The sequence below is a fragment of the Zea mays genome, chromosome 6 (genome assembly GCF_902167145.1).
Source record: "Zea mays cultivar B73 chromosome 6, Zm-B73-REFERENCE-NAM-5.0, whole genome shotgun sequence".
NCBI classification, from domain to species: Eukaryota; Viridiplantae; Streptophyta; class Magnoliopsida; order Poales; family Poaceae; genus Zea; species Zea mays.
In genome coordinates, this window is record NC_050101.1 from 84,437,818 (window position 1) to 84,457,401 (window position 19,584).

The 19,584-nt window shown below is 43.6% G+C and overlaps 2 protein-coding genes across 2 annotated transcripts; both read left to right on the top strand.

Moving 5' to 3' along the window:
• The first annotated feature begins 1,585 nt into the window (after positions 1-1,585).
• Positions 1,586-3,547, top strand: LOC103631148 (uncharacterized). The gene is made up of 4 exons (XM_020539985.1): positions 1,586-1,671; positions 1,775-1,853; positions 3,198-3,239; positions 3,332-3,547. The coding sequence occupies exons 1-4, from the start codon at positions 1,586-1,588 to the stop codon at positions 3,545-3,547; spliced, it is 423 nt and encodes a 140-aa protein (XP_020395574.1).
• Positions 3,548-5,992: 2,445 nt separating this feature from the next.
• Positions 5,993-7,968, top strand: LOC109940164 (14-3-3-like protein GF14-C). Its single transcript, XM_020539295.3, has 4 exons — positions 5,993-6,407; positions 6,510-6,588; positions 6,726-7,575; positions 7,670-7,968. Exons 1-3 carry the CDS (start codon positions 6,016-6,018, stop codon positions 6,891-6,893), a joined length of 639 nt encoding a protein of 212 aa, XP_020394884.1. The 5' UTR covers positions 5,993-6,015; the 3' UTR covers positions 6,894-7,575; positions 7,670-7,968.
• Positions 7,969-19,584: the final 11,616 nt, after the last annotated feature.

A 19,584-nucleotide genomic window follows, 5' to 3' on the forward strand; every position in this document is an offset into this window, starting at 1 on the left:
CCTCCCCAAGAAGCGGATCCACAACCTGCGTTCTGCCATCGCGCCCGCAGTCCCCGTCGCCGAGCACAGCCGTCCTGCAGTCCCGCAATTCCGCCGCGCCCGCATTCACCGCGCCATCGCGCCCGCATTCACCGCGACATCGCAACCGCAGTCCCCTCCCCACGCCCGCAGGCAGCCGCCCCGCAGTCCCGCCCCGCCGCCATGAATGTCGATCCGCCCCCACCCTCCTCCATCGCAGCAATGTGAGTGTTCCTGCCTCCAGGATGCTCGGCCCTAACCGCGCCCTACCTCCCTCCCCCAACGCCGTTCATCTCGCCCCCGTTCATCCCGTGAAGCCATCCCCGCGCTCCCCTCCGCTACCCATCCATCTCGCCGTCGTCCTCGCCCACCCTTCCTCCCACGATGGGGAGCCCCATCCGCGACCTCCCTTAGTCCCCGTCGTACTCTTCTTTCCCCCGTTCATCCCGCCCCCGCCCGTGATCCCCTCCCCGCGCCGGATCTCGCCCCATGTCCACCAACGCCGACGTCCGTGACGGCGCGCCTGGGGCGGCGGTGGACGCGGCCTTCGCCAGGCGTGCGCTCCAGGCCAAGGCCCTCCTCGGGTACCTCTCCGCGCTGGCCACCAGCCCGCGTGCCGGGGGGCGACAGGGTGGACCCCGCCGTCGTCGCGGCGCAGCTGTTCCGTCGAGCGAACTGCATTGCCCGGGCGGCGCTCGCTGCTGTACACGCACCGCGCGCAGATGCCATTTCGGGGCCGGAACAGCCTCTGCTTTCCGCTGCTCAGCGCTGGCGTTCACCAGCATCTGATGCCTCGCAAGCCCAGCAACTCCAGAAGATCCTATCCTGTGGCGGGCTAATTGACGGCATGGGGAGCGACTTCAGTTACAAGTAATGCAACTTCAGTTACAAGTACTTATTGTTAATGTGATGGTCTTAATTTTATGGTCGCTACCATGGCTTGCAGTCTCAGGAACTTTTTTGCTGGGAAGCCAATTCCTTACTGATCTGAGGGACAACATTTTTGTTTGTGAAAAACTGTGGATAATTTTAAATATCCACTTTACAGTGATACAAGACATTGTTCTGCCACTGATTATAGTAAGCCTATACTAGATTGGCTTGAGAATTCCAGTGATGAGGTAGCATAGAAGTGTGATGCCATAACATTTGGCGCATGAAGGTTAGCTACTTGATGAACTCAATGGGGCAGTACGACTAGGGAGAACTCAAGAAGGTTAGCTACTTTCTCACACTCTTACCATCCGGCTATTAGTTGCTTTCGACCTTATTCCTGGTTAACTACTTGATGATCTCACCAAATCTGATACCTTATTGACGCTATTTGCTATGAGTGGGATCAGAGATCAAAATGGTTCCACATACCTTCAGAAAATCATGTATGCTCTGACATTGGCGCATGATTTATATATAAATTTCAGACCGCCAATTGCCTGATGTAGTTTTGCTAAAAAATTGGTTCCACAAACATATTTTCTTTCTTTATGTTTTGTAAAAAGTTGATTAAACCACAGGTCATGTGCAAATGTAACATGTTTTTGTAGTACTTCTTTAGGTTGCTGAAACAATGGCCAAGAATGGTAGGCTACTATTGAAATGCCCAGTGGTTCAGTCTGATGTTCAGGCTATGAAAGAAAAAAAAGGAGAGTTAAGGTAATAGCTTCTAAACACTTTAATGACCCATCTATATGACTATCAAATTCGAATCATCTTTGTTACTATTGTTATAATTTACAAGTAAAGGAATGCCACTCAGATTTATTTTAGGGAACAACAAGATGATCCTAGGCTTTGCTGAAGGCTTCCCAACAATGTTGAAGGATGAAATTGCTATGGTACTATTACTTCTCGTCTTTGCGTCCTTTTAACTTCTTATCCACCAATAACCAATAGGGTCCACTTGCTATTGTGGCCAGTTGTAAATACCAGTTCAATGAACAATCTTCGGTCAATATGAGTGCTTGCTTATGTGTCCTAAGGCCTTGGTATCATTCTCCATGTTCAAGTCCAAAAAATATTCTCTTTATGGAATCCTGCATTCCTCTGCATGTACATTATTATTTGATGGGACAGTGCTACAGTTACACTCTTATGATACATGCAAATTAGATAAGAGTATTTTATTGAATATTTACTAATATTGTTTACTCTTGGTTCATAAAGCGAAAAGTTTCCTAGATGTCATTAAAGTTGACTAATGGACCATGAACTGAACCTACTTTGAATATAAACATTTTCCAGTTAATTGCGTAAATAAAAGTATTGAAGTTTACTTAGCAATAGTACAAAACTATGTAAACTATGTTGAGATGCATTGTACATTCCATTTGATATAGCTCTTACACAATAGGATCATGATAGTTTTTTAAGTTGCGAGGCGAGGATTAATGATAATCTGGTTTTAATGCAAGGATTAGAAATAGTTGGTCTTGGCTATCACTGTTGTCACCAATTTACTCAGTAAAGCTTTTGTCAGAATCTCTACTACTTATTAAGTAAGCAATAGTAGTCTGCCTCTGACATGTTCTGCCAGAGGCTGTGTTCTGCCAGCCGTGTGTTCTGCCAGCCGAGCCCATGCGATAGCCTCAACGCAAGCTAGGCCCATGAGCCAGCGCAAAAAATACCACAAGTTAACACAAGCAAGTAAGAGCACATGAACACAACTGTTTCTTTTAAACAGGGAAGGTTTATAAGGTGGTACTGCAACATTTGGCTGGCCGGTATGGTATATTATTTGCACCACGGCGACAGTAGCCCGCGTGGGCCGAGTTATTTGGTTAGGCCCATTTGTCCCCTCTCGCGTCCGCTGTCCCTAACCCCACCTCCCGACGCCGTCGCCGTCCACACACACACACCACCCTCCGCACGACTCTCAGCAACCGACACCCACACACCGCCGTCACAGTCGCTCACGCGGGGATCTGCCCGCCGCACCTCTCTCCACCCCACCCGCCTGTCATCCCCGACACGGGAGATCCATCCGAGGCGGCCGGTCATGGAGGCGATGGCCCGGCAGCGCATGGTTTGTGGTGTGCGGCGGGTCCAAACTCCCCCTCGCGCTCCCTCCCGGTGACGGCCCCTCGCCTCAGCCGCTTGCGACGTCGTGCGACCACCTCCAAGAACCGGGGTGGTACACCGTTGAGGTGCAAATCTCTGCCTCTCCTCCCTGTATCTTGCAGGTGCTTGAGGTGATCCACCTCGACCACGCCAACGTGTCCAAGGTGAGATCTCGGTCCTGTCGTCCCGGTCTCAGATCTTTACTCCAACGTTTTGCCTAGATCTCAGGGATGTTCTTTTTGTTCGCTTTTTGTAGATGGAGTTGAAGGAGAGGCTCGCCAAGATGTACAAGGTGAAGGACCGCAACACCATATTTGTCTTCAAGTTCCGTGCCGGTTCCACTGGCTCTGGCCTCATCTACGACAACCTCGACTCCAAGAAGTTCGAGCCCAAATATTGCCTCATCTGGGTATGTTGTCGTCTAGCCCTTCCTTTTGTTGCGTGTAGATACAATGTTTTGATACTTGGATAGTAAAATGTCTGATTAAAATTTAGTACCGCTAGCATCATATATGCTACCGTTGTTTTACTTGGTCTTAAGTAAACCTTGTTGTTCTATCACTTTGTTTTTTTGGGAGCTTCATTGCACATGTGAAACTAGATATTGGCTATGACTAGCACTTCTTTTTCTGTAAATGGTTTCAGTGTTTCACATTGATATGCACTAGCAATATCGATTTGATTTTGTTTCTATGGTGGTGATTAGCACAAGTTCGCTAAGTGGCCGGAGAGGTTAAAGTTGATGGATTTGCACCCCACTAAGTCATGGTAAGTTCAGATTCTTCCTCAAGGGCCATTCACTGAATTTTCACCATTTTGTCTGCCTGTGCAGCATGCTTACACTTTGGTATGCTTGTTAGTTTGTTCTAACGGTGTCTATTGTGCCAAACAGACTGATGCTCATGCTGACTTTGTTCTCATGGATGGCTTTTAGGATCAAGTATGCAAAGTATATCTATCATGTTTCTCAAATAATCTAATACAACACTCATCAATGCTAACTCATTAAGATCTTGCTCTAATCTCTCACCCCCTGCCCCATTTGTGTTCCCGTAGGAATCAATTTCCTCACGATAGGTCTGGTGTCCTTTCTTTCCTGGGCAGAGAACGATTGCCTGATGGATGGTGATGATGGATGGATAAAGATGATGTGTTTTTTGTCAATTTTTTTGAACAAGTAAGCATCATATCCTTCAGGAATTTTTTGGCATGGAAATCCTAAATTATGGGCATATTGGTTTCTTACCTTGTTTCTTAAATGTAAACCTGAACCACCTAGGAGGAACCGTGTTAAGAAAAAATAAGCAATTGAACTTGGGTGGCTTAGTATTTACTAGAGTTCACTATTTTCTTCCTACATATTGTTCCAAATTCATTTGTTTTTGTACCATGATGTTTCACACAACAACCTCAGTTTGATTCAAGTCATCATTCTATGCGCGGGACCAATTATGTCCAGTAAAATATCCACTAAATACTTATTTTGATTTTATGCACTGGAACACTATTTGGTCTTTTTAGTCACATTGTGAGTGGGTAGTGTAGCCCATATGTGGTTCTATCCTATCTTCTGATTTGTTTGAACCATGGACAAAACTATCAAGCCTATTATTATTTTAGCTTTTCAAATGATAGGCTGGTATTTATGTGCATTATATCTCTCAACTGTCAATATAATGTTAGTGCGCACCGGAACACTGTTCGATCTTTTCAGTCACATTGTGAGTGGGCAGTGTAGCCCATGTGTCAATATGATGTTAGTGATAAGTTAGGACCTAGGTCCATATTCTGCCACCGTTTTGTTCTATCGGTCCTTTATGATTGTTCTAGCTTCCAATTGGAATTGAAAGTGGACGGATGCAAGGATCTTTTGCTTTCGAAAAATTACCTGATTAAGCATGCACATTATGTTTTCATACGAATATTTCCAAATATTTGTTAATGTACTTCAATCAATGCTTAACTTTGGTATCTGCAAGTTTGAAGATAACTAGAAGTCACTCTAACATGCTCTTGCGCACTCAGATTAAGTCATTTTTATGACTCGCATGCATTATGTTTCTACTAGCTTGCCATGACATTCAGTAACCTTTCATGACTATGTGACATATAAGTAATCAACAAGCAACTTCATTCAATAATATTTCATGACTGCGTGTGACATATAAGTAATCAACTGCATACTTGTAACAGAAAAATAATGTTGATTATTTACATATACATGTGCTACATTTATTTGCATAACAGAAATTTATGTACCTATAGAGGAGACATTTATTCATGACTATATTCATCAAATAGTTTGCTAGCATCCTTTCGTGAACAACCACAACTAGCATACACATTTCTTGCCTTATATTAGCAGTTTCATGGCGGGCACCTAATTAATTACCTAGCAAATATTGCTTGCATTGTAGTGTAAACTTTTTATCTGTTATTGAAAAAAATGAAATGAATGTTATCCATGGGGCACTTGGTCTAAATGTTTTCCCATTCAGTTCCCATCAATTTTGAGATTAATTTGTATATAATTCCCAGATTGTTCGAGTTGAACTCCAAGGTGCTGCTGCATTTCTTTTATTCTCGTCCGGTACCTCTTGTACTTCTTCTTGTTGAAGGTAACTGAAGGTTTTGAAATATGATAGTCTGTTTTACTCAGGACTTCTATTTGCTTATATCATTGCACTCTAGGTTCCACGCTGAAATTTCCTCAAAGATTTTGTAGGCATGTTTATGTGGTCACATCACTTGTATTTTATTCTTATGTACTGTAAGTGAGCTAGAATTCTGTGAAGATCTCAATTAGATACTCATTTCCCTTCCTCATGTAGTCATGTTATTTTGTTTAGACGATGCAGTTTCTATTGGCTCTTGACATTACCTCATCAGAGTTTTTTTTCTGCGCTATTGCAGTAACTCTATTTCTTAATCAACATCAACATGTCGCGGGAGGATAATGTTTACATGGCCAAGCTGGCTGAGCAAGCAGAACGGTACGAGGAAATGGTTGAGTACATGGAGAAGGTGGCTAAGACCGTAGATGTGGAAGAGCTCACCGTTGAGGAGCGAAACCTCTTATCTGTTGCCTACAAGAACGTAATTGGGGCCCGCCATGCCTCATGGCGCATTATCTCCTCCATTGAGCATAAGGAGGAGTCCCGTAAGAATGAGGAACATGTTATTCAGATCACGGAGTACCGTGGCAAGATTGAGGCTGAATTGAGCAACATTTGTGATGGTATCCTGAAGTTGATCGACTCTCACCTTGTGCCTTCCTCCACTGCTACAGAGTCGAAGGTGTTTTACCTCAAGATGAAGGGAGATTATCACAGGTTAGGAAGTGGAACATTATATTGTTAGGTTAATCCATATATAGTCTGTAATAATATTTCTAATTTGGTGCACTTTTTTATTTTTTGTTTTTCGATTGGAAGGTACCTTGCTGAGTTTAAGACTGGTGCTGAGAGGAAGGAAGCTGCAGAGAGTACAATGATAGCTTATAAGGCAGCTCAGGTTGGTTCATGTTATCATTGGCCATAACAACCTTGTATTTGATTATTGCTTAACTACTTTTAGTCAATAGTGGATATATTTTCCCTTAAGCACTGCAATTCAATATCTTTTAAAAAATGTCTGCCTTATACTTGTAGGATATTGCGTTGGTGGAACTGGCATCTACTCATCCCATAAGACTTGGACTTGCACTTAACTTCTCAGTTTTCTATTACGAGATTCTGAACTCTCCAGACAAAGCTTGCAACCTTGCCAGGCAGGTAGGTATCACATTTGTCTTTCTATTTGCTGTTGTAGCTTTCTGAGTTGTAACTGTCTTTTGTGTTGCTTGTTTGAATCTGGGCTGAAAGAAAAGGTGCAAAATTGAATGTGAATTGGTCTTCCAAAACTAAAACACAGAAATTTTACTGTTTCACTGCAAGTATTATTAGATCCTTCTGTTGCTTGTTCATCAGAGCAACTGGATGACTCTGCTGGTTCTATATGATTACTCATATGGGCTTTAGTTTCAAGTGGATTGCGGATTTCTTTTGTTTCAGTTCACTGTTGGACATCTGGGCACAATTGCATTGTTGGCTACGATATGTGCCTCTCTTCATGCTTTGGTAATGAGCATTTTTGGCACTTTTTGCCGCACGAACCAATACCTTATCTAGCAGTGGCAGCAGTAATTCATCGCCATACCTTTCTTATTAATATTATTGTTGTGTTGGTATGTTGATCTAGAAGAATCACATGGTATTTGTTGTTGATTGAGAAAGCTGATGATCATATGCTAGACAGCACGAATGCATGATGCGTACAATCTGAGGAGCGATTTTTTTATGGCACATGTGAATTTTATTCCTGATCAACTATTCTTTGCAGGTGTTTGATGAGGCTATTTCTCAGTTGGATACGCTTGGCGAGGATTCATACAAAGATAGCACCTTAATCATGCAGCTCCTGAGGGACAACTTAACCCTATGGTCCGCTGACAGCACAACGGTATCTCCTCGCTGCTCAATTTAGCATGTTTGTATGATACATTATTCATACTCACGGATCTAGAGTAATATTATGAAATTTTCCTCGGTGGCAGGAGGACGGCATCGAGGAGGGCAATGAGGCCTCGAAGGGTGATGCTGGTGAGGGTCAGTAGTCTGGTAAAACCTCGATTGATGGTTCGGCATGTTTTTGAAGTCCACTGTGTTGGAAACCATGTTCTAATAGAAGGCGTCTCCCGCTCCATGCATTCCAAGATTCTGTCCTCCCCCTCCCTCACCCATGTTGTAGGCTGGTAGTGGTCAAATTAGTTGGCCCTGGGTCCAATTGGACTGATGTATTGTTTACTGCTATTGAAGTCATTCGTTCTCGTTTTGCTCTTGCAGTGGATCGCTGTAGTCAGTTATTCTAATTTTTTTTTTACGTTTTTAGGCTACGGTTGGCAGTGATAAGCCATCCAATATACAAATGAAGACTAGATCTGCTGTTAGGAAGGTTCCTGTCAGCAGAGTAATTTCAAAAATCAAATCAAAAGGCAAAGCAGTTGTTCCAATTTCTGATGATGACAGCGATTTTCCAACTCCACTACAGGTGAAGGGAAAATAGTGAGATTTACAACTGATGTATGCTCTCTCATTTTTTATTTACTAATTCATTGTATTCAGTTATTGCAGTTTATTTTTGTGCCGGTCATTCCTTGTTAAGGTCTAACGAGCACAAAATTGTGGTCCATTCAGAAGTAATTCTCTGTGTTGAAATTTATCAGAAGACATGCCTTTGTTAAGGTAAACCTTATCCTTCAGTTACAAATACTTATAGTTAATGTGAAGGCCTTAATTTTATGGTCCTACCATGCCTGCAGTCCTAGGAACTTCTTTTGGTGGGAAGCCAATTCCTTACTGATCTAAGGGATAACATTTATTATTTGCCTGTTAAGATGATGGAGCTGGCTGGACAACACGGTCATTCTGGGTATTATATTATCGTGGTATGCTTTTCCTTTTTTGATAATTGAATTCTTTTCTGGATATTTGTTTTTGAAGAACTATGCATAATTTTTAAATCTCCATTTTCTATCTCATGATACGTTCTACAATGATACAAGACATTATTCTGCCACTGATTACAGTAAGCCTATACTAGATTGGCTTGACAATTCCAGTGATGAGGTAGGAGAGAAGTAGGATACCATAACATCTGGTGTTCTGAAGAAGCGGCAAAAGGACTTGCTGAGCGGTTTGAGTATTTGTAATGTGCCTAAACTTAAATCAGAGACAAGGCTACTGTTATGAGGGATAAGTGAGCCATTCATATTTTAGTGATGTGGCATGGTATTCTTTGCAGAAATCTCATCTTTGTGTATAGATTATGAAACATTTTCTTATAACAATGTAGCACACATTTTGTATATAAGTTATCATAGTATTATATTTTCCCGTTGCAACGCACGGGCACTCACCTAGTTACACATAACGAGTGCTCCGTCACTGGCAGGGGGTGCGTAAGGGGAATATTTATATCCCGACGTGGAAGGGCCTGCTTCTGCATACCGCAGTACCACAACAATTTTTTTTTTGCCTAGGATTCACGGCTGCGTAACAAATTTATGTTAGCGCGGTTATGGAAGAGTATTTTACTGGCGTCTTAGACCTCATGACAAAGGACGCGGTGAAGAACATCAGCCGCGGTGGTTACGATCCGATCGTTTCCTGATGAAGCTCTCGACCGAACGAATAAAGAAATACTAAAAAGAAAAAACAATACGATGGCAAGTGCATGTGGCTGGTTGTATGAGATTGCCCAATATATACAAAGTTTTTTTTTCTATTTATATTTTCCTTTGCACGTCCAAAGTTTTAAATTTGATTCAAATTAATTTTTTCTTTATTCACAAAATCAAATGCAACAACCAAAACTCCAGTATGCTCTGTAAATTAAACATTTTATTTAAATAATCCAAATGCATGATTCACACAAAATAGGTATTTTTTAGAAGAAGTGTATAACCTTTATCAAGATATGCTTTAACTTAAATCCTTTAGAGAGTACTTATAAATATATAGTTCAACAAAGTAATAATTAAATTCATATATGAATCATTTTATTTAATCTTTGTTAGTCAACACATTTATTTTAGGAGATGTTACTTGAAAGGTAAGAAGATTCTTATTTAAGATATTCTGTTTCAAAAACCTTAGAGAATTTTATGAATTTCCAAAATAGAATTTTGGATATTACAACAGTAGTTCATGAGCATTTTTATCCATATGACACATGGCGACATCGGACCCATCCCTGAGCGACGGGCGGGTCCCGAGGCCAATAGCCCAGTCAGACGAGTTCGGGCTCGACTGCTCAGGTCCTTAGGACGTGGTTACAGGTAACAATGCGAGTATCTGACCTTGTAGGAAGTGAAAGGGAATTAGGCTTACACCTAGTTCCTATATAATTTTGGTGGTTGAATTGCCCAACACAAATAATTGGACTAACTAGTTTGCCCAAGTGTATAGATTATACAGTTGTAAAAGGTTCACACTCAGCCAATAAAAAGACCAAGTTTTTGATTCGACAAAGGAGCAAAGTGGCAACCGAAGGCCCTCTGGTCTGGGAGCACCGGACTGTCCGGTGTACACCGGACAGTGTCCGGTGCACCACCGGACAGTGTCCGGTGCACCAGAGGACTCCAACTTCAAACTCGCCACCTTCGGGAATTTCCAGAGGCACTCGCGCTATAATTCACCGGACTGTCCGGTGTGCACCGGACTGTCCGGTGTGCACCGGACTGTCCGGTGTGCACCGGACTGTCCGGTGCGCCAAGGAAGGACGGCCTCTGAAACTCTCCAGCCTCGGGTTTTCATTTCAGGTGTTCCGCTAAAATTCACCGGACTGTCCGGTGTACACCGGACTGTCCGGTGCATCCTCGGAGCAACGGCTACTTCGCGCCAACGGCTACCTGCAATGGCATTTAATGCGCGCGCAGCGCGCGCAGAAGTCAGAGTCGCCCATGCCGACACACCGGACAGCAAACAGTACCTGTCCGGTGTGCACCGGACACCCAGGCGGGCCCACAAGTCAGAAGCTCCAACGGTCAGAATCCAACGGCAATGATGACGTGGCAGGGGGCACCGGACTGTCCGGTGTGCACCGGACTGTCCGGTGCGCCATCAAACAGACGGCCTCCACCAACGGTCAAGTTGGTGGTTGGGGCTATAAATACCCCAACCACCCCACCATTCATTGCATCCAAGTTTTCCACTTCTCAACCACTACAAGAGCTCTAGCATTCAATTCTAGACACACCAAAAGAAATCAAATCCTCTCCAATTCCCCAAAAGGCTTTAGTGATTAGAGAGAGAGATTTGCCGTGTTCTTTTTGAGCTCTTGCGCTTGGATTGCTTCTTTTCTTTCTCACTTGTTCTTGTGATCAAAACTCCATTGTAATCAAGGCAAGAGGCACCAATTGTGTGGTGGCCCTTGCGGGGGACGTTTTGTTCCCGGCTTTGATTTGAGAAGAGAAGCTCACTCGGTCCGAGGGACCGTTTGAGAGAGGGAAGGGTTGAAAGAGACCCGGCCTTTGTGGCCTCCTCAACGGGGAGTAGGTTTGCAAGAATCGAACCTCGGTAAAACAAATCTGCGTGTCTCACTTACTTATTCGCTTGCGATTTGTTTTGCGCCCTCTCTCGCGGACTCGATTTTATTTCTAACGCTAACCCGGCTTGTAGTTGTGTTTATATTTGTAAATTTCAGTTTCGCCCTATTCACCCCCCTCTAGGCGACTATCAATTGGTATCAGAGCCCGGTGCTTCATTAGAGCCTAACCGCTCGAAGTGATGTCGGGAGATCACGCCAAGAAGGAGATGGAGACCGGCGAAAAGCCCACTACAAGCCACGGGAGCACTTCATCGGAAGAGTCCCGCACCAAGAGGAAGGAGAAGAAGAAGAGCTCCTCCAACAAAGGGAAGGAGAAGAAATCTTCTTCGAACCACAAAGAGAAGAAGGAGAGATCTTCCTCCCACAAGCCACATCGGAGAGGGGACAAGCACAAAAGGATGAGAAAAGTGGTCTACTACGAGACCGACACTTCATCAACATCGACCTCCGACTCCGATGCGCCCTCCGTAACTTCTAAACGCCAAGAGCGTAAGAAGTTTAGTAAGATCCCTCTACATTACCCTCGCATTTCTAAAAATGCACCTTTACTTTCAGTCCCATTAGGCAAACCACCAACTTTTGATGGTGAAGATTATGCTAGGTGGAGTGATTTAATGCGATTTCATCTAACCTCACTCCACAAAAGTATATGGGATGTTGTTGAGTTTGGTGCACAGGTACCGTCCGTAGGGGATAAGGATTATGATGAGGATGAGGTGGCCCAAATCGAGCACTTCAACTCTCAAGCAACAACGATACTCCTTGCCTCTTTAAGTAGAGAGGAGTATAATAAAGTGCAAGGGTTGAAGAGTGCCAAGGAGGTTTGGGATGTGCTCAAAACCGCGCACGAGGGAGACGAGCTCACCAAGATCACCAAGCGGGAAACGATCGAGGGGGAGCTCGGTCGGTTCCGGCTTCGCAAAGGGGAAGAGCCACAACACATGTACAACCGGCTCAAGACTTTGGTGAACCAAGTGCGCAACCTCGAGAGCGTAAAGTGGGATGACCATGAAATGGTTAAGGTTATTCTAAGATCTCTTATTTTCCTTAACCCCACTCAAGTTCAATTAATTCGTGGTAATCCTAGATATACTAAAATGACCCCCGAGGAAGTAATCGGGCATTTTGTAAGTTTTGAGTGCATGATCGAAGGCTCGAGGAAGATCAACGAGCTTGATGATCCCTCCACATCCGAAGCTCAACCCGTCGCATTCAAGGCGACGGAGGACAAGAAGGAGGAGTCTACACCAAGTCGACAACCAATAGACGCCTCCAAGCTCGACAATGAGGAAATGGCGCTCGTCATCAAGAGCTTCCGCCAAATCCTCAAGCAAAGGAGAGGGAAAGACTACAAGTCCCGCTCCAAGAAGGATTGCTACAAATGTGGTAAGCCCGGTCATTTTATTGCTAAATGTCCTATATCAAGTGACAGTGACCGAGGCGACGACAAGAAGGGGAGAAGAAAGGAGAAGAAGAGGTACTACAAGAAGAAGGGCGGCGATGCCCATGTTTGTCGAGAGTGGGACTCCGACGAAAGCTCTAGCGTCTCCTCCGACGACGAGGACGCCGCCAACATCGCCGTCACCAAGGGACTCCTCTTCCCCAACGTCGGCCACAAGTGCCTCATGGCAAAGGACGGCAAAAAGAAGGTTAAATCTAAATCCTCCACTAAATATGAATCTTCTAGTGATGATAATGCTAGTGATGAGGAGGATAACTTGCGTTCCCTTTTTGCCAACCTTAACATAGCACAAAAGGAAAAATTAAATGAATTGATTAGTGCTATTCATGAAAAAGATGACCTTTTGGATTCCCAAGAGGATTGTCTAATTAAAGAAAACAAGAAACATGTTAAGGTTAAAAATGCTTATGCTCTAGAAATAGAAAAATGTCAAAAACTATCTAGTGAGCTAAGCACTTGCCATGAGATGATTGACAACCTTAGACATGAAAATGCTAGTTTAAATGCTAAGGTTGATTCACATGCTTGTAATGTTTCAATTCCCAATCCTAGAGATAATAATGATGATTTGCTTGCTAGGATTGAAGAATTAAACATTTCTCTTGCTAGCCTTAGAGTAAAAAATGAAAATTTAATTGCTAAGGCTAAAGAACTAGATGTTTGCAATGCTACCATTTCTAATCTTAGAGATAAAAATGATATTCTTCATGCTAAGATTGTTGAACTTAATTCTTGCAAACCCTCTACATCTATTGTTGAGCATGTATCTATTTGTACTAGATGTAGAGATATTGATATTAATGCTATTCATGATCATATGGCTTTAATTAAACAACAAAATGATCATATAGCAAAACTAGATGCTAAAATTGCCGAGCATAACTTAGAAAATGAAAATTTTAAATTTGCTCGTAGCATGCTTTATAATGGGAGACGCCCGGGCATCAAGGATGGTATTGGCTTCCAAAGGGGAGACAATATCAAACCTAGTGCTCCTCCTAAAAGATTGTCTAATTTTGTTAAGGGCAAGGCTCCCATGCCTCAGGATAACGAGGGTTACATTTTATACCCTGCCGGTTATCCCGAGAGCAAAATTAGGAGAATTCATTCTAGGAAGTCTCACTCTGGCCCTAATCATGCTTTCATGTATAAGGGTGAGACATCTAGTTCTAGACAACCAACCCGTGCTAAGTTGCCTAAGAAAACTCCTAGTGCATCAAATGATCATAACATTTCATTTAAAACTTTTGATGCATCTTATGTTTTAACTAACAAATCCGGCAAAGTAGTCGCCAAGTATGTTGGGGGCAAGCACAAGGGGTCAAAAACTTGTGTTTGGGTACCCAAAGTTCTTGTGTCTAATGCCAAAGGACCCAAAACCATTTGGGTACCTAAAGTCAAGAACTAAACTTGTTTTGTAGGTTTATGCATCCGGGGGCTCAAGCTGGATACTCGACAGCGAGTGCACAAACCACATGACAGGGGAGAAAAGGATGTTCTCCTCATATGAGAAAAACCAAGATCCCCAAAGAGCGATCACATTCGGGGATGGAAATCAAGGTTTAGTCAAAGGTTTGGGTAAAATTGCTATATCTCCTGACCATTCCATTTCCAATGTTTTTCTTGTTGACTCTTTAGATTACAATTTGCTTTCCGTATCGCAATTATGTCAAATGGGCTACAACTGTCTTTTTACTGATATTGGTGTCACTGTCTTTAGAAGAAGTGATGATTCAATAGCCTTTAAGGGAGTGTTGGAGGGTCAGCTATACTTGGTAGATTTTGATAGGGCTGAACTCGACACTTGCTTAGTTGCTAAGACTAACATGGGTTGGCTCTGGCACCGCCGACTAGCTCATGTTGGGATGAAGAATCTTCATAAGCTTCTAAAGGGAGAACACATTTTAGGACTAACAAATGTTCATTTTGAGAAAGACAGGATTTGTAGCGCATGCCAAGCAGGGAAGCAAGTTGGCACTCATCATCCGCATAAGAACATAATGACGACCGACAGGCCACTGGAGCTCCTACACATGGATCTATTCGGCCCGATCGCTTACATAAGCATCGGCGGGAGTAAGTACTGTCTAGTTATTGTGGATGATTATTCTCGCTTCACTTGGGTATTCTTTTTACAGAAAAAATCTCAAACCCAAGAGACCTTAAAGGGATTCTTGAGACGGGCTCAAAATGAGTTCGGATTAAGGATCAAGAAAATAAGAAGCGACAACGGGACAGAGTTCAAGAACTCTCAAATTGAAGGCTTCCTTGAGGAGGAGGGCATCAAGCATGAGTTTTCTTCTCCCTACACGCCACAACAAAATGGTGTAGTGGAGAGGAAGAATAGAACTCTATTGGACATGACAAGGACCATGCTTGATGAGTACAAGACCTCGGATCAGTTTTGGGCCGAGGCGGTCAACACCGCTTGCTACGCCATCAATCGGTTATATCTACACCGAATCCTCAAGAAGACATCGTATGAACTCCTAACCGGTAAAAAGCCCAACATTTCATATTTTAGAGTCTTTGGTAGCAAATGCTTCATTCTTGTTAAGAGAGGTAGAAAATCTAAATTTGCTCCTAAGACTGTAGAAGGTTTTTTTCTTGGTTATGACTCAAACACAAGGGCATATAGGGTCTTTAACAAGTCCACTGGGCTAGTTGAAGTCTCATGTGACGTTGTGTTTGATGAGACTAATGGCTCTCAAGTAGAGCAAGTTGATCTTGATGAGATAGGTGAAGAAGAGGCTCCATGCATCGCGCTAAGGAACATGTCCATTGGGGATGTGTGTCCTAAGGAATCCGAAGAGCCTTCAAATGTACAAGATCAACCTTCCTCCTCCACGCTAGCATCTCCACCAACTCAAAATGAGGATGAAGCTCAAGTTGATGAAGTAGAAGATCAAACATATGAGCCACCTCAAGATGACGGCAATGATCAAGGGGGAGATGCAAATGATCAAGACAAGGAGGATGAAAAGCAAAGGCCGCCACACCCAAGAGTCCACCAAGCAATCCAACGAGATCACCCCGTCGACACCATCCTCGACGACATTCATAAGGGGGTAACCACCAGATCTCGTGTTGCTCATTTTTGTGAACATTACTCTTTTGTTTCCTCTATTGAGCCACACAGGGTAGAGGAAGCACTTCAAGATTCGGATTGGGTGGTGGCGATGCAAGAGGAGCTTAACAACTTCATGAGGAATGAGGTATGGCATTTAGTTCCACGTCCTAATCAAAATGTTGTAGGAACCAAATGGGTCTTCCGCAACAAGCAAGATGAGCATGGTGTGGTGACAAGGAACAAAGCTCGACTTGTGGCCAAGGGATACTCCCAAGTCGAAGGTTTGGATTTCGGTGAAACCTATGCACCCGTAGCTAGGCTTGAGTCAATTCGCATATTATTGGCCTATGCTACTTACCATGGCTTTAAGCTTTATCAAATGGACGTGAAAAGTGCCTTTCTCAATGGACCAATCAAGGAAGAGGTCTATGTTGAGCAACCTCCCGGCTTTGAAGACAGTGAGTATCCTAACCATGTCTATAAGCTCTCTAAGGCGCTCTATGGGCTCAAGCAAGCCCCAAGAGCATGGTATGAATGCCTTAGAGATTTCCTTATTGCTAATGGTTTCAAAGTCGGTAAAGCCGATCCTACACTCTTTACTAAAACTCTTGAAAATGACTTGTTTGTATGCCAAATTTATGTTGATGATATTATATTTGGGTCTACTAACGAGTCTACTTGTGAAGAGTTTAGTAGGATTATGACACAGAAATTCGAGATGTCTATGATGGGGGAGTTGAAGTATTTCTTAGGATTCCAAGTAAAGCAACTCCAAGAGGGCACCTTCATTAGCCAAACGAAATACACTCAAGACATCTTAACCAAGTTTGGAATGAAGGATGCCAAGCCCATCAAGACACCCATGGGAACTAATGGGCATCTCGACCTCGACACAGGAGGTAAGTCCGTGGATCAAAAGGTGTACCGGTCGATGATAGGTTCTTTGCTATATTTATGTGCATCTCGACCGGATATTATGCTTTCCGTATGCATGTGTGCAAGATTCCAAGCCGACCCTAAGGAAGCTCACCTTACGGCCGTGAAACGAATCTTGAGATATTTGGGTTATACTCCTAAGTTTGGGCTTTGGTATCCTAGGGGATCCACATTTGATTTGATTGGATATTCGGATGCCGATTGGGCGGGGTGCAAAATCAATAGGAAGAGCACATCGGGGACTTGCCAGTTCTTGGGAAGATCCATGGTGTCTTGGGCTTCAAAGAAGCAAAATTCGGTCGCTCTTTCCACCGCCGAAGCCGAGTACATTGCCGCAGGCCATTGTTGCGCGCAATTGCTTTGGATGAGGCAAACCCTGCGGGACTACGGTTACAAATTAACCAAAGTCCCTTTGCTATGTGACAATGAGAGTGCAATCAAAATGGCCGACAATCCCGTCGAGCATAGCCGCACTAAGCACATAGCCATTCGGTATCACTTTTTGAGGGATCACCAACAAAAGGGAGATATCGAGATTTCATACATTAATACTAAAGATCAATTAGCCGATATCTTTACCAAGCCTCTTGATGAACAATCTTTTAACAAACTTAGGCATGAGCTCAATATTCTTGATTCGCGCAATTTCTTTTGCTAGATTGCACACATTGCTCTTTTATATACCTTTAATCATGTCTCTTTTATATGCTATGACTAATGTGTTTTCAAGTCTATTTCAAACCAAGTCATAGGTATATTGAAAGGGAATTGGAGTCTTCGGCGAAGACAAAGGCTTCCACTCCGTAACTCATACTTCGCCATCACTCCAAGCAACTCTCTATTCCTTGGGGAGAAATGAGCATCAAGGACTTCGTCTTTGGTATACTCTTAACTCATTTATTTCATGACCAAAGGGGAATATAGCACTTAGGGGCTCTAATGGTTCCGTTTTTGGCGATTCATGCCAAAAAGGGGGAGAAATGAGCCCAAAGCAAAAGGACCGCACCACCAACCAATTTCAAAAACTTAGTGTTGAATATTTTCAATTGGTATCCTATTGTGTTCTAAAAGGGAAGAAAGTAGCATTTCAAAAAGGCATATCAAAACCCTCTTGAACACTAAGAGGAGGATCTCTTTTAGGGGGAGTTTTGTTTAAGTCAAAGGAAAAGCATTTGAAACAGGGGGAGAAAATTTCAAATCTTGAAAATGCTTTGCAAAACTTTTATTCACTACCTTTGACTATTTGCAAAAGAACTTAGAAAAGATTTACAAAAGATTTTGCAAAAACAAAACATGTGGTGCAAGCGTGGTCCAAAATGTTATAAGTAAGAAACAATCCATGCATATCTTGTAAGTATTTATATTGGCTAAATTCCAAGCAACCTTTACACTTACATTATGCAAACTAGTTCAATTATGCACTTCTATATTTTCTTTGGTTTGTGTTGGCATCAATCACCAAAAAGTGGGAGATTGAAAGGGAATTAGGCTTACACCTAGTTCCTATATAATTTTGGTGGTTGAATTGCCCAACACAAATAATTGGACTAACTAGTTTGCCCAAGTGTATAGATTATACAGTTGTAAAAGGTTCACACTCAGCCAATAAAAAGACCAAGTTTTTGATTCGACAAAGGAGCAAAGTGGCAACCGAAGGCCCTCTGGTCTGGGAGCACCGGACTGTCCGGTGCACCAGAGGACTCCAACTTCAAACTCGCCACCTTCGGGAATTTCCAGAGGCACTCGCGCTATAATTCACCGGACTGTCCGGTGTGCACCGGACTGTCCGGTGCGCCAAGGAAGGACGGCCTCTGAAACTCGCCAGCCTCGGGTTTTCATTTCAGGTGTTCCGCTAAAATTCACCGGACTGTCCGGTGTACACCGGACTGTCCGGTGCATCCTCGGAGCAACGGCTACTTCGCGCCAACGGCTGCCTGCAACGGCATTTAATGCGCGCGCAGCGCGCACAGAAGTCAGAGTCGCCCATGCCGGCACACCGGACAGCAAACAGTACCTGTCCGGTGTGCACCGGACACCCAGGCGGGCCCACAAGTCAGAAGCTCCAACGGTCAGAATCCAACGGCAATGATGACGTGGCAGGGGGCACCGGACTGTCCGGTGTGCACCGGACTGTCCGGTGCGCCATCAAACAGACGGCCTCCACCAACGGTCAAGTTGGTGGTTGGGGCTATAAATACCCCAACCACCCCACCATTCATTGCATCCAAGTTTTTCACTTCTCAACCACTACAAGAGCTCTAGCATTCAATTCTAGACACACCAAAAAAAATCAAATCATCTCCAATTCCCCAAAAGGCTTTAGTGATTAGAGAGAGAGATTTGCCGTGTTCTTTTTGAGCTCTTGCGCTTGGATTGCTTCTTTTCTTTCTCACTTGTTCTTGTGATCAAAACTCCATTGTAATCAAGGCAAGAGGCACCAATTGTGTGGTGGCCCTTGCGGGGGACGTTTTGTTCCCGGCTTTGATTTGAGAAGAGAAGCTCACTCGGTCCGAGGGACCGTTTGAGAGAGGGAAGGGTTGAAAGAGACCCGGCCTTTGTGGCCTCCTCAACGGGGAGTAGGTTTGCAAGAACCGAACCTCGGTAAAACAAATCCGCGTGTCTCACTTACTTATTCGCTTGCGATTTGTTTTGCGCCCTCTCTCGCGGACTCGATTTTATTTCTAACGCTAACCCGGCTTGTAGTTGTGTTTATATTTGTAAATTTCAGTTTCGCCCTATTCACCCCCCCTCTAGGCGACTATCAGGAAGCGTACCTTAGTTACGGGGTACCAACATATTTGATTTTTTTAAAAACGAGTAAGAATGATAATCTGTTAATTTGTGTGTAACAATGTAGCTATATCATGTGTAGGTTCCAGTTTGGAAGTCAGAC